Source organism: Chiloscyllium plagiosum, unplaced genomic scaffold, assembly GCF_037043375.1.
Source record: "Chiloscyllium plagiosum isolate Xiang-an unplaced genomic scaffold, Cpla_swu_hap1 HiC_scaffold_4, whole genome shotgun sequence".
Classification (NCBI taxonomy): domain Eukaryota; kingdom Metazoa; phylum Chordata; class Chondrichthyes; order Orectolobiformes; family Hemiscylliidae; genus Chiloscyllium; species Chiloscyllium plagiosum.
Window position 1 is genome coordinate 75,131,520 of NW_028270142.1, and position 14,284 is coordinate 75,145,803.

General features: G+C 39.1%; 2 protein-coding genes across 9 annotated transcripts in view; one reads left to right on the forward strand and one right to left on the reverse strand.

The window, feature by feature from the left end:
• Positions 1-1,613: 1,613 nt before the first annotated feature.
• Positions 1,614-10,935, reverse strand: chchd7 (coiled-coil-helix-coiled-coil-helix domain containing 7). The gene is made up of 4 exons (XM_043688395.2): positions 10,845-10,935; positions 2,452-2,528; positions 2,272-2,370; positions 1,614-1,851 (listed from the first exon to the last, which is right to left on the reverse strand). Exons 2-4 carry the CDS (start codon positions 2,503-2,505, stop codon positions 1,747-1,749), a joined length of 258 nt encoding a protein of 85 aa, XP_043544330.1. The 5' UTR covers positions 2,506-2,528; positions 10,845-10,935; the 3' UTR covers positions 1,614-1,746.
• Positions 10,936-11,128: 193 nt separating this feature from the next.
• The window catches only part of plag1 (pleiomorphic adenoma gene 1), a 346,025-nt gene continuing 342,869 nt past the window's right edge, over positions 11,129-14,284 (forward strand). For 5 of the 8 annotated variants that reach the window (XR_015756985.1, XR_015756986.1, XM_087986371.1 and 2 more), the window contains exon 1: positions 11,149-11,275. Coding sequence is in view for 1 of the 8 variants with exons in the window: in XM_087986375.1 (XP_087842501.1) it covers positions 11,259-11,275 (17 nt within the window). In the remaining 7 variants the exon portion in view is untranslated. Of the gene's footprint in view, positions 11,276-14,284 lie in introns of all 8 variants that reach the window. The other 3 variants (XM_087986375.1, XR_015756987.1, XM_087986374.1) reach the window with 3 other exon arrangements.

The window sequence follows — 14,284 nt, forward strand, 5'->3', positions numbered from 1 at the left end:
TACAGAATGTAGACAGAACATTAAGTTGAAACCATGACTAGATCAATTATGATTTTATCAAAGGTGGCACATGCTTGAACACTAAACGGCCACTTCGACTTCTACATCCCCCTCATCCATTTTACTAATATTTTGGAAACTTGCATTTTTATAGTATGCAATTCTGTGTCTACCTAAAATCACAAGTCATTGACCCAAATGTTGCATTGCAGCCATGGGAAAACTGCCACAAATTGTGCTCATTCTAATTGTGTAACTCACAGAAACTTTTGGTGTCTACACCTGTGTAATTAAATACCAAAAGCCAGAAAGTGCTCTGTGATTCTCCACTGTTCCATCAGGTATGCTGTTCAAGTCCATGATTCTTAAAATTTCACATAAATTGAAGTGATTTTTATTTTTATATTATTTCTTATTTAACCAAGCCCCAAAAGAAAACATTTTATTGAATGAGGTAGAATTGAGTTTAAACAACATATTAAATTAGTAACTACCAAAGAACAACCTCTCTTGTCTTTAAATATGATTTAGTATGTTCCCTGTCATGATGAAAATGTCAAAGGTTTTAAAATATTTTTGAAAAGTGTAATTGATTGCTGAAAGAAAACAAACACAAGTGATCCCATATGCTGATCCAAAAATGGAACTAAAATTAGATAATCTATATACAGATTGCTAGCTCTTTAATGGACACCTTGCTTCAAAGTCAATGACAAGTACTCTCGCTTTGTTGCTCATTCTGAAATCCAGAAGTTATATCAGAGAGTGTGTGATTCAAACATGTGATAATAGTTATTAAAAATGAACACTGTAAACCATCTCCGACCCATCACCTTCACCCCCCACCATCATCTACCGATCACATTCCCAGCTTTCTTCTCAACACTCCCTCCCATTTATCTCTCAGCTCCCTGGCCCACAAGCCTCATTCCTGATGAAGGGTTTATGCCACTCCTGACCTATCACCTTCCTCCCCCACCTTCATCTACCTATCACAATCCCAGCTACCTTCCCTCCAGCTCCACCCCTCCTCCCATGTATCTCTTAACCTCCCTGGCCGACAGCCTCATTACCGATATATCGATTCTCCTCCTCTCCAGCTGCTGCCTGACCTGCTGTACTTTTCCAGCACCACATTCTTGACACTGTAAACCATCTGCAAATGACTGCCAAGGGTGGATAGGCTAACCTCAGACCAGAACCTAAGATACACTACCCTGAAGGAGGCTCTTAGTGAAGCCAGATAGAATGAAATAAATTGTCAGATACTGCACTGCAACATTCTATCTTTGTAAATGTTCCCTGCTCCATCAAGCAGTGCTATTTCCCATTAACACTGTCTAATTTTGTATAACTTATGATGGAGCATTTATTATTATGTGAATTAATTGTGTCATGTCAACACACAGTATATCTCAATCTAAAACTGAATTCCTAGCTTCAGCCACTCTTTCTGGTACTCCATAAAAGGTCAATAGAATAACTTAAAAATTATCCTTCTATAATGTGCATATTTATAAAACTTTCAACAATGCCCTTTTCCTCCATTATATAATTTATAACAAAGTGCTTTGAAATATTCATTATTTGAGAACTGCAGACAGACATTGAGAAATCCTTGAGCTCTTTTATTGTAAATATCTAATGTACCATTTGCATTAATTAATAAAGCTTTAGATTAAAATTACACATTCAAATTATTCACGTGGATTTGTTCACATTGATCATTTTTCAGAATCAAGAACATCAGTAAGGCCTCTTTGTGCATTCTTCCAGAATTTCTTTTCTATCCTTTGCAGTTGGCATGTCAGGGCTAATTCCATTTCTTCGTCTTTGAATCATTATGTTGTTCTTCAAAAAGAAAAAAAAAAGCTTCAAATAAATTATTTCTGCAAAACCTGAGTCAAGGTAGTACTACATTAACAGATAATGCAATAAAATTTATTGTGGTGGTTTCCTTGATCAGTGGTTACTGATGAGTTAAACAAAATCATAGTTCAGAAATTGAGGCTGATTGCACCAATATATTGCAAGCTCTGCATCACTTTCAACAGAAGATCCAGGAAATGGTAGTGTTACAAGAAGGCTGAAGAATTTTCACCTATATTTACACTGAAGATGGGATGAATAATTTACCTCAAATTAGAAAATCCGGGCTTGGTTATGTAGTATCACATTGAGACCAGTCAACTTCCTGGCTTTTTTTCTTTCTCAAATATCTCAAAGAGTTTTCTGATAAAATCGACAGGTCAAATCTTTGATCATACTTACCCAGAACTTCCTACACGCTTTATACCTCAGAAAATACTCGGTACACATATCTTTGTTATAATTGTTTGCTTCTAAACACTTGCTGGAGGCATCTGTTTCCTTTAAATAAAAATGGACCATTTGTCACATCAGTTAATAAACATAGTTAAAATAACAGTTGGAGTTTAACAATACTCCTACCTCAAGACAAGGATTAATGTCTTCATCCCTTAATTTTCGTACATTTTTCGGCATTCTGAGTTGTGCTTTTCCAACACCTAACAATGAAAATTGTAATATTATCCAATCTTATGAACAATGTGACAGTTTCACCAGTCCTATTGAAATTGGTTAATTTATAAAGTTTATAAAAACTTCATACAAAAGTACAACACACTTAAAAATACTTCAATTTTGCACCTGTATCAACCAGATCTGGCCAGTAAACTAAAAGAAATCAAACTGAAGATTGCTAAATGGACCCAGTTACTTAATTAGTGAACCATACAAAGTGGGTGGTATGGGAGACTGCTATGTCAGAACAGAGCATTGCATTTCCAAAAAAAAAAATCACCAAGACACACACATTAAAAAGGAATGAGAAAAAGAAATTAAGGAAAATGCAAGAATACAAAGACAAAAGCACTGATGAGTGCAAAAGGCTTTGTCAACATTTCTTTGCAGCAATATTCAAAATTATAAGTTATACTCTACTCAACAAAATATACCATGCTAAGAAAATTTAACATTAATGAGTTGACTTTATGAATTTTATTTTAAAATGAAATCCTTCCCTTTACTATAGACATATGAAATAAAATATCCAAATTACTTTTGAAAATGGGTAGGATTGGTGTGAGAGTAGTCCAGTGTCTTGATCTATGTGATTCAAATGGGGGTTAACAGCATGAGATATTGCACACAATTACATGCATTTAATTTTTCAAAATAACTCAGAGCCACGTGAGAGAGATAACTGAAAGTTTGTTCAGAGATGTTGGGTTTTATGGTGAGTTTCAAGTGGAACGTGGAGCAAAGTAATTTAGGAAAAGAATTCCACAATAATGGCTCAGCTGCCAGTGCGGGAGATGGAGCTATGCAATAAGAATCTGACTGGAAAATTGAAAAGACAGATGGAAGGTACAGATATAGGTTAGGAGATGAAAAATTATGATCAGTATAACTATAATGTGGTTTAAATATATAATCCCTACAGTGTGAAAACAGGCCATTTGGCCCAACAAGTCCATACTGATCCTCCAAAGAGTAACCCACCCAGACCCATTCCCCTACCCTATAATTTTATATTTATCCCTGACTACTTGTACCTAACCTACACGTCCCTGAACACAATGGGCAATTTAGAATGGCCAATTCCTGCACATCTTTGGACTGTGGGAGGAAACCAGAGCATCCAGAGGAAACCCATGCAAACACGGGGAGAACGTGCAAACTCCACACAAATAGTCTCGCAAAACTGGAATTGAACCCGGCCGGGTCCCTGGCACTGTGAGGCAGCAGTGCTAACCACTGAGCCACCATGCCACCCTGGCAACATCTTTGTAAATATGTAGCTGAAGGTTTTGAATTGGAGGCACTGGAAACCAGTAGAGGCCAGCAAGGAAAACAAAGATGGGTGAGTTGTACTTATTCCAGATTACCACAAGTTGAATTGTTTGTTACATTAATTCAATGAAATATTAACCCCGTTACATGAAAAAATGTTTTTCTAACTTTATGTCTGTTTGTGTATGCCCAAACAGGAAAGATGAGGCAACTATGGTTGACCAGGAAAAAGAATGTAAAGTGGTAAAGTGGTAAAGTGGGAAATCAGAGGATTGGGGAGCTCACAAAGACCAACAGAGGGCAACTAAAAAAAAGGAGGGAGAAGATTAAATATAAGGGTAAGCTAGCCAGTAATATAAAGGACGACTGTAAGGGTTTCTTTAAATATATAAAAAGGGACAAGAGAGGCATAAGTGGACATTGGACAGCTGGAAAATGATGCTGGAATGATAACAGTGAACAAGGAAATTGCTGAGGAACTGACTAATTACTTTGCGTCAGTCTTCATGGTTGAAGACATGAGTAATATCCCAAAAATTCAAGAGTTGGGGTTAGACCTGAGTTTGGTGGCCATCGCCAAGGAGAAGGAGCCATCACCTGGACTAGATGGACTACACCTAAGAGTTCTGAAGGAGATAACTGAAGAGATAGTGGTGGCATCTAGCATTAGATCTTTCACGAATCCCTAGAGTCAGGGAGGATCCCAGAGGACTGGAAATTCGCTAACACATTTTAAAAAGGGAGTAAGACAAAAGACAAAACATTATAGACTGATTAGCCTAACCTCGGTCATGGATAAGATTTGAGTCCATTGCGAGGGAAGAGATTTCTGAATACATAGAACTTCGAACGTTACAGCGCAGTACAGGCCCTTTGGCCTTCAATGTTGCACAGACTTGTGAAATTAATTTGATGCCATCTAGCCTACACTATTCCATTATTATCCAAATGTATGTCCAATGCCCATTTAAATGCCCTTAACTTCGGCGAGTTTATTACTGTCGCAAGCAGGCCATTCCATGGCCCTACTATTCTCTGAGTAAAGAAACCATCCCTGATATCTGTCCTACATCTATCACCACTCAACTTAAAGGTATGTCCCCTCGTGTTAGCCTTCACCATCTGAGGAAAAAGAGTCTCACTGTCCACCTTATCTAACCGTCTGATTATCTTGTGTGTCTCAATTAAATCACCTCTCATGCTTCTTCTCTCCAACAAGAACAGCCTCAGTTCCCTCAGACCTTCCCACTGCTGTCTTTGATTGGCCCTAATCTTACTCTGGTCATTCTTTCGTTCCTGATATATCTGCAAAAGGCCTTAGGGTTTTTCTTGATCCTATCCGCCAACAACATCTCATGTCCCCTCCTGGCTCTTCTTAGCCCTCTCTTTAGATCTTTTCTGGCTAACGTATAACTCTCAAGCCCCCTAACTAAGCCTTCATGCCTCATCCTCACATAAACCAGCTCTTGACAAAAGTTTCAACTTCTTTAGTAAACCATGGATCCCTCTCACAACAATTACCTCCCTGCATGATAAGTATATACTTATCAAGGACCCATAGTAGCTGTTCCTTGAATAAGCTCCACATTTCAAATGTGTCTATCCCCTGTAGTTTCCTTCCAAAAATGCTTGGAAGTATATGGTAAAATAGGGCAAAGTCAGCATGATTTCATCAAAGAGAGGTCATGCCTGACAAATCTGTTAGAATTATTTGAGGAAGTAACAATGACTGCCAGACTACTCAGACCTCTTGGCATCACAGTAACCCACCAACACACCAAAACAGCAGATAATGAACTTGAAAGACCCTACACAGACAACAAGCAAAACTAATGTCACTTACAAAATACCATGCAAGAACTGTAACAAATACTATATTGGACAAACAGGCAGAAAACTAGCCAACACGATACATGAACACCAACTAGCCACAAAACGACACGACCCTCTCTCATTAGTATCCTTACATACAGATAAGGAAGGACACCACTTCAACTAGGGGAACACATCCATCCAAAGACAAGCAAACAGAGATACACAGAGAATTCAGAGAAGCATAGCATTCCAACCGGAACTCTATCAACAAACACATTGACTTGCAGCCCATTTACCACCCTGAGAAAAAGAACAGGAAATGATGTCACCATAGGAAATGACAACACAAACCCAAAGAAACCCAACATATAAATAGAAAGCAGGAATCATCAGCAGTGCTTCATCCAGAGGCTCACTGAAGATGTTACCTAATGTGGTGGCGAAATGTCTGAAAATGAACCAGCTCAGCGACCAAACCTACATCCAGAAGTAACAAACAAATTAGACCAAGAAGAGCCAATGGATGTTATCTACCTGAACTTCAAGAAGGCCTTTGACAAGGTGCTACACGGAGGCTGCTGAGTAAGATAAGGCCTATGGCAGCAAGGTGTTCGCATTGATGAAAGATTCGCTATCTGGCAGAAAGCAGAGATTGGGGATAAAAGAGTCTTTTTCAGGATGGCAGCTGGTGATAAGTGGTGTTCCACAAGGGTCAGTTTTGGGACACATAACTTTTCCCTTTATACGTTAATGATGTAGATGAAGGAACTGAGGTCATTTTGGCTAAATTTGTCATTGAAACAAAGAAGTAGAGGGAGAAATAGAATTGAGGAGATGGGGAGGCTGCAGAGGGATTTGGACAGGTTAGGAGAATGGGAAAAGAAGTGGCAGATGGAGTACAACTTGGGAAAGTGTGAGGTCATGCACTTTGGTAAAAAGAATAGAAGCACGGAATATTTTCTAAATAGGGAGAAAATGCAAAAGTCTGAAGTGCAAAGAGTTCTAGTCCAGGATTCTCTCAAGGTAAATTTGCAGGTGAGTCAGTAGTTAGGAAGGCAAATGAAATGTTGGCTTGATCATAAAAGCAGGTATGCACTTCTCAGGGTCTGGTCAGGCCACATTTGGACTATCGTGTGCAGTTTTGGCCCCCATTTTTCAGGAAGGATACAGTAGCCCTGGAGCGGATTCAGAGGATGTTCATGAGAACAGCCCCAGGAATGAAAAGCTTAACATAAGAGGAACCTTTGAGAATCTGGGTCCACACTCAATGGAGTTTAGAAGGATGAGGGGATATATAATTGAAACTTACAGAATACTGAATGGCCTGGACACAGTGGATGTTGGGATGTTGTTTCCATTGGTAGAGAGACTAAGACCTGAGGGCACATCCTGAGATTAAAGGGAAGACCTTTTAGAATAGAGATGGGGGAAAATGTCTTCAGCCAGAGTGGTGAATCTATGGAATTCACTGTCTCAGAAGGCTTTGGAGGCCAGGTCATTGAGTATCTTTAAGATAGAGACAGGTAGGCCCTTGATTGTCAAGAGGATCAAGGATTACAGGAAGAAAGTGGGAGAATTGGTTTGAGAAACTTATCAGCCATGATTTAGTGGCAAAACATACTCCATGGGCTAAATAGCCTCACTTCTGCTTCTGTGTTATGGTCTTAATTCAGCCACTGCCATGCTATTAGTATCCTAGGAAGTCCATTCCGATGAGCAATACAAAGTCTTTCATAAACAACACAAGCAGGCAAATGCATTATTCTATCTGGCACAGACTATTTACTCCACTCCAACACCCAATTAAATGTGACCTCCTGGACAAAGGTTCTACGATATCACATCCAGCCCCAAAACTAGTTCATTGACTCTGGCCTATTTCACATCCTTATACCATGTTAACACCAACACTAAAAAATAATTCAGAACTTTTTATCAGATCACTGACCTGAAACATGAACTCTCTTAATTCCCAATCTGCAGGCGCTACCAGACTTGGTGAAAATTTTCTATTTTTATTTGAATTCCAGAATATTTGATGTTGGATTCATTTTTGACCTTTTTTTTGTTTTTCACAGAAGTGGAAACAGCCTGAACGGTTTAGCTGCTGTGGCTGTGCAACTGCATAATGACACCACTATGTTTTTACAGTAATTTATGAGCTAACATACTTTATATGATTGAGGACATGAAAGCTGCATTACAAGTGCAAACTTGTTTTTTCCTCTTCTTTTGTTTAACCCCAACCTCCATCATATCAACTCCTCTTCTTTCTGTGACCTAAACTCTCACTGCGTGCCTCTGAAGTTTCGAGTATACCTATATTTAGCTCATTGAACTCATGTCCAATTTACTCCCTCTGTGTTTTCTGCCAAATCCTTACGTCTCTTCCATTTTCTTGCATATATCTTCATTCAATTTTCACACTTTCAATTTCCCTGGGTGAGATTGTGAATGATTACTTTGTATCAGTGTTCACTGAAGAGAGGAACATGGTGATTAGAGATAGAAGTTTGATTAGTCAACATTACGTTGACACAAGTCGGGAAGATGTGTTGGGTAGGCTAGAGGTTATTAAGGTGGACAAATCCCCAGGACCGGATGGGATCTATCCCAGGTTGCTGAGGGAGGCAAGAGAGGAAATAGCTGGGGCCCTGACAGATATCTTTGTGGCATCCTTAAATACAGGTGAGGTGTCGGAGGACTGCAAGGTTGCTCATGTTCTCCCCCGTACAAGAAGGGTAGTAGGGATATTCCGGACAACTACAGACCAGTGAGCCTGACGTCGGTGGTGGGGAAGTTGCTGGAGAAGGTACTGAGGGATAGGATCTATTTATATTTAGAAAAGAATAGGCTTATCAGTGATAGGCAACATGGTTTGGTGTGGGGGAGATCGTGCCTTACCAACTTAATAGAGTTCTTCGAGGAAGTGACCAAGTTGATAGATGAAGGAAGGGCTATTGATGTCATATATATGGACTTTAGTAAGGCTTTTGATAAGATCCCCATGATAGACTAACGGAGAAACTGAAGTCACAGTGTGCAGGGTGTTCCAGCCAGGTGGATAAAGAACTGGTTGAGCAACAGGAGACATAGAATAGTAATTGAAGGGAATTTCCTCGAAATGGAGAAAGGTGACCAGTGGTGTTCCACAGGAGTCAGTGTTGGGGCCACTGTTGTTTGTAATATACATAAATGATCTGGAAGAGGGCACTGTTGGTATGATCAGCAAGTTTGCAGATGACACGAAGATTGATGGAGTAGCAGAAAGCATAAGGGACTGTCAGAGAATACAGGGTGATATAGATAGACTGGAGAGTTGGGTGGAGAAGTAGCAAATGGAGTTTTGTCCAGGCAAAATGTTAGGCGATGCATTTTGGGAAGTATAATTCTCGAGCGAATTATACAATGAACTGAAGAGCCTTAGGAAAAGTTGATGGGCAGAGAGATCTGGGAGTGCAGGTCCATTATTGTACCCTGAAGGTGGCTGCACAGGTGGATAGAGTGGTCAAGAACCCACATCGTATGCTTGCCTTCATTGGATGGGGAATTGAATATAAGAGCTGGCAAGTCATGTTAAAATTGTACGAGACATTGGTTCGGCCACATTTAGAATACAGTGTATAGTTCTGGTCGCCACATTACCAAACGGATGTGGACGCTTTGGAGAGGGTGCACAGAAGGTTTACGAGGATGTTGCCTGGTATGCAATGTGTTAGCTATGAAGACAGGTTGAGTAGGTTAGGTTTATTTTCATGAGAAAAAAGGAGATTGAGGGGGGAACCTGATTGAGGTTTACAAAATCATGAAGGATATATGATTTGGAGATGCCGGTGTTGGACTGGGTTAAAAATCACAACACCAGGTTATAGTCCAACAGGTTTAATTGGAAGCACACTAGCTTTCGGAGCGACAGTCCTTCATCAGGTGATTGTGGAGGGCTCGATCGTAACAGGATTTATAGCAAACATTTGCAGTGTGCTACATGTATACATTCATGCATACATTCATGTAGAACTCTGAGCTCAAAAACTGCATGAATTTATGTAAAATTCTCTTATCTCACTTTTTAGATTAGAATCAATCTAAACATCAGGTCATAGACAGAGAACACGGGGCTAACGCCTTCAACATATTGTCTAGCTATCACCATGGTTAACAGCTAACCCGAGAATGCAACTTTAAAAAAAGGTTTTGTGATTTACACATGAAAGAAGTGAAACTATCACTGTATTCTAACAAATGAAAGGCTTAACAGACAATCAATTCTTCAATGTATAATTTCAGTTCCATCACATTGCAAATTTTTGCTATAAATTCTGTGTTACGATTGAGCCCTCCACAATCATCTGATGAAGGAGCGTCGCTCCGAAAGCTAGTGTGCTTCCAATTAAACCTGTTGGACAATAACCTGGTGTTGTGTGATTTTTAACTATGATGGATATAGACAAGCTTTTCCCTAGGGTGAAGGATTCAATAATGGGAGGTCACGCTTTCAATGTGAGAGGTGGCAAGTTTAAGGGGAGGGGGGTACACACAGCAGGTTCTTCACACAGAGGGTGGTGGGCATTCGGAACGCATTGCCAGCAGAGGTGGTAGAGGCAGGCACTGTAGATTTATTTAAGATGCATCTGAACAGATGCATGAGTAGGTGGGGAGCACAGGAATTGACTGACAGGTTTAGACAATACATTTGGATCAGCTCAGGCTTTGAGGGCCGAAGGGCCTGTTCCTCGGCTGTAAATTTTCTTTGCTCTTATACCACTCTCGAGGTCCCCCTTCCTATTTTCTAAAACTTCAAATTACTTTCCATTGTCTCTCCTTCGATTGCTCGAATGTTTTGCCTGTCCTCGGATGCTGCCTGAATTGCTGTGCTCTTCCAGCACCACTCATCCAGAATCCATGTTCCTTCTCAATCTCAGTCTCACTGATTCCCGTGCCACTAGCCCTCTTTTCACTCTTGCCCTCTGAAGAAACCCCTGCTCCTGTATCCAGTCCACACTTTCTGAATCCATTCTTCGGATTTATTTTTTCTCCACTGGCTCGCTACTCGTCTCCTGCCCCGTATCGCGATCCGCTCTCGCCTCCGAACACCCTCTATTACAAATCCTCCTTCTCCACTCCTCACCTTCCTGTACTCACCTCCTTCCTCTCTGCCCCAATCTACAACTTTGTTGTACGCCTTTCTTTCCCGTCTTCCTGCCCCTTCTTACCCTTTTCCAGGTCTTCCTTTCCCTTATGCTGCCGCCTTCTCACTTCATCCTCACCTTCACCATCAGGACACACCAACAAACAACGTCACAAGCAGGCGCGCGCACTATAAGATGAGTGGAACCTAACTTGATGACGGAAACCTGGGGTTGACATTGATAGATAGCTCGACGAACCTATACATCCAGGGAATGTCCGCCTCGTCCCCACCCACTTCCCGCTTGACCCAATAGAGTGGAGTAGAGGGGGCGGGATGTCCGCCATCAAGTTAGGTAGAGGCACAGCGCGTATACAATGGCCGCTGGAAGGAGGCTAAAGCAAACAATTTTTAGGCCCGCGGTGAAACAAAAATATGAGAAAAAAATTTTTAAAAATTCGAATAATTGTTTAAAGCCGGAAAAAAATGCGGAAAAGTGATGTTGAATGTCCCATGGTAAGTTCCAGTTAAATTTTGCCAGGTGTTGTCCCCGTTTTGAAATAGTTTATCAGAGTTATTTAAATCATGTTGTCAGAGAGGGGCTTAAAAAAAAAGTTGTGCCCCCGTTTGTACCTCAGAGTCGGAGAGAAACGGTAGCAGAAAAAAGAGGAAACAACTTATTCAAAACCGATCCCAACTCATCGTCAAGGTTGAGGATAGATCACCTCACTGCTGCCTTATAGGATTGGGGAGTTAATCACTTTAATCACTTTCTTACTTGAGCTCAGTTTTGGATTTGGTTTTTTGTGTATATGTTGTTTTATGTTTTAACGACGGTGTTGAAGAGTGAAAGAGAAACTTGGAGCAACTTCTTCTGTGCAAGCTGCAACGAGATCAGAAAGAATTTAAAAAGATTTTTAATTAACTTTTTTTTCACAGAACGTTCCACGTTAAAAACACTCTTGTTCCCCCACCCTCGAAATTTGTTTTTGTTTTTGTTTCGGATATGTTTTGGCAGAAACAGAAACAGACAAACAACAAAAATAAGATGCTCCAAAACTAATGTTAACCACGATTTCAGATCCGGCCGTTTTTAAAGAGGGTCGAATGTTAAATGAAAAATAATGAAACTTAAATCTCTCCTTTGATTTTTGGATGATTGGGTGAAGTGAATAACTTTTCACAAACATGCAGTTCTGGTATTGGGGGGAGGGTAGACAAGCAGTTGAAGGAATTGGATATTACTTTTTGTTTTTAATCATTAAGACGTTTTTAGAGGTTATCAAAAAAGACGGAAAAATTACGAATTATTTTGTTTTCCCTTGTTATTCTGTGGTTTTAACGAGTTCCCAGTGATAACTCGAATATAGATCGCTTAAACGTTTAGTGGAGTGTTAATATAAACAAGACTTGTGAAATTATGTGTAAGTATTGCAGGCAGCTACTTTAAATAACCTCTAATTCTTTGTAGAGAAAAATGCAAAGAATATTTCGTTTAAACCGATAATGCATAGCTTCGATTTCGCACAATTGTTTTAAATGGAAGATTATATTTCAGAATACAATGACACTTCTTTCCCGCTACTTAATTGCTTTATATCTTAAAATCATTTTTTAATCATAAGAGCAAGGATTAACTTTGAGAATATTCGACAGAAAAACATTTGAAATGATTCTTGAAAATATCCAGACGTCAATAGATTAGCACGTTTTCAAATCAGTCTGATTGATTAGTCCTTCCTCGTGAAAAGATGCAATGTTTATTGTGTTAAATCAAAACTTTTCCTACTTTTTTTTTTGTTTCGAAATCGCTGTCGCAAATGTGTTTTTGCTGTAGTTTTGAAGATATGCGGCACTTCTAACATGTTAAACGGAGGTGTCTGTCAGTGTAAGAAAAGGCTTATTAATGAAGGTGACTGAAGCTGAAAAAGCAAATACTTGTTTCAGAGCAGCATTTTTAACATTGCTATCGAAACAACTTTGTTGGTTGTCTGGTTGCATTGTGATTAATATTTTAATTAGTTCTGTGGACGTACAGTACGTCAGCATCGTAGGAAAGCTATTCTTGCTGTTGCTGTTCCTTGCGTAGTCATTGATATAGTAACATGCAGGATGGACTTTGAAAACTTTCAAATTAATATTAAGTGCACCTTGGGCTTTTGGATTGTTTGTCGATGTATAACTGTGGAACGGAGCGATGTTAACGCAGTATTATTTTGTATCATCTTGACAAGTGTATGTTTTAAAAACTGTTGTTACACGAATAAAGACTAATAATGAGTTCTGCCTTAAAGTTGCAGTAAGGGCAGGTTATTGACAAAGAAACTTCAATACTGTTAAATGAAATTGTGCACTTTGCCGGGAGGAATGAGGAAGGAACCTACTGCTTGGAAAACAAGTCTAGTGGGTTGGAGTGTGATTCTTGGATACAGATTAGCAAATCATTAAAAGTAACAAATCAAGTTACCAAACTCCAAGGTGTAAATAAAGCCCTGAGATTTATTTCTAGAGGTATAGAATTCAAAAACAGATGCTAGATTGGACTGTATTTTTGGCATTTCTTGATTCCACATTTCAAATGAGATATAGCTGCACTGGAGGAAGTGTGAAATAAACTACAAGGATGAGGTTGGAATGTGAACTGAGAAGTTCTAACTACCAGGTTTAAAAGAAATGAAGTGACCAATTGAGTTATTTAAAATATGAAAGGACTTGAAAGGATACATGTAGAGAAAATGTTTCCACTGCAGAATCAAAAACTCTTGTAAGTATTAGATTGTCACTTATGAATATGGTAGGAAATATGGGAGATATTTGGAGGTTGAGAATTTGGAACATGCCACCACATGGAGTAGATGAGGTAAATAGCAAAGAAGTGTTTCAATTTCATAAGTACATAAGGGGAGAAGGAGGACTGTTGATAAAATGAAATAAAATAAGTTAAGAACACGTTCATATGATGCCATATTAGTATAATGGCAGGATAAATGTATTTGACTAAATGACTTGTTTCTGTGCTGTAGAGTTTGTAATTCTTTGTATCTCATGAAGTGCACAGGAAACATTGCAACAGATGCACTGAGCATACATTTTGTATATAGATGAGGTAGAATTTGCTGTGTTTATCATATGGCATAATGCTTTTAAACATTGTCTTCTTTACTGATAAAGATTTAATCAGCTTGTATTTCAGTTTAACCAAGAATGTTAGTGAGACTAAAGATATTGACATTAAGCTTTAGTTACATTTCATTATTAAATCTATACTCAACCATCTGGGAAGTGTTCTAAACATGTTTGAAAAACTGTGAACACTGTAACTGAAATAAAGTGTATTTCTAAAATTGCATGGAATGAGATTTTTAAGCTTGTTTGCCTTAGAAGTTTTAAGAAAGCTATGTTAACTTTGTGTGAAATTAAAGTTCATGAGATTAAATACAAGTTTTCCAGAAAGAGATCCTTAAGTATTACAAGGGTAATGTCTTGTTTTCCAACTTTATGGGAAATACTGCATTGATTTTGCTT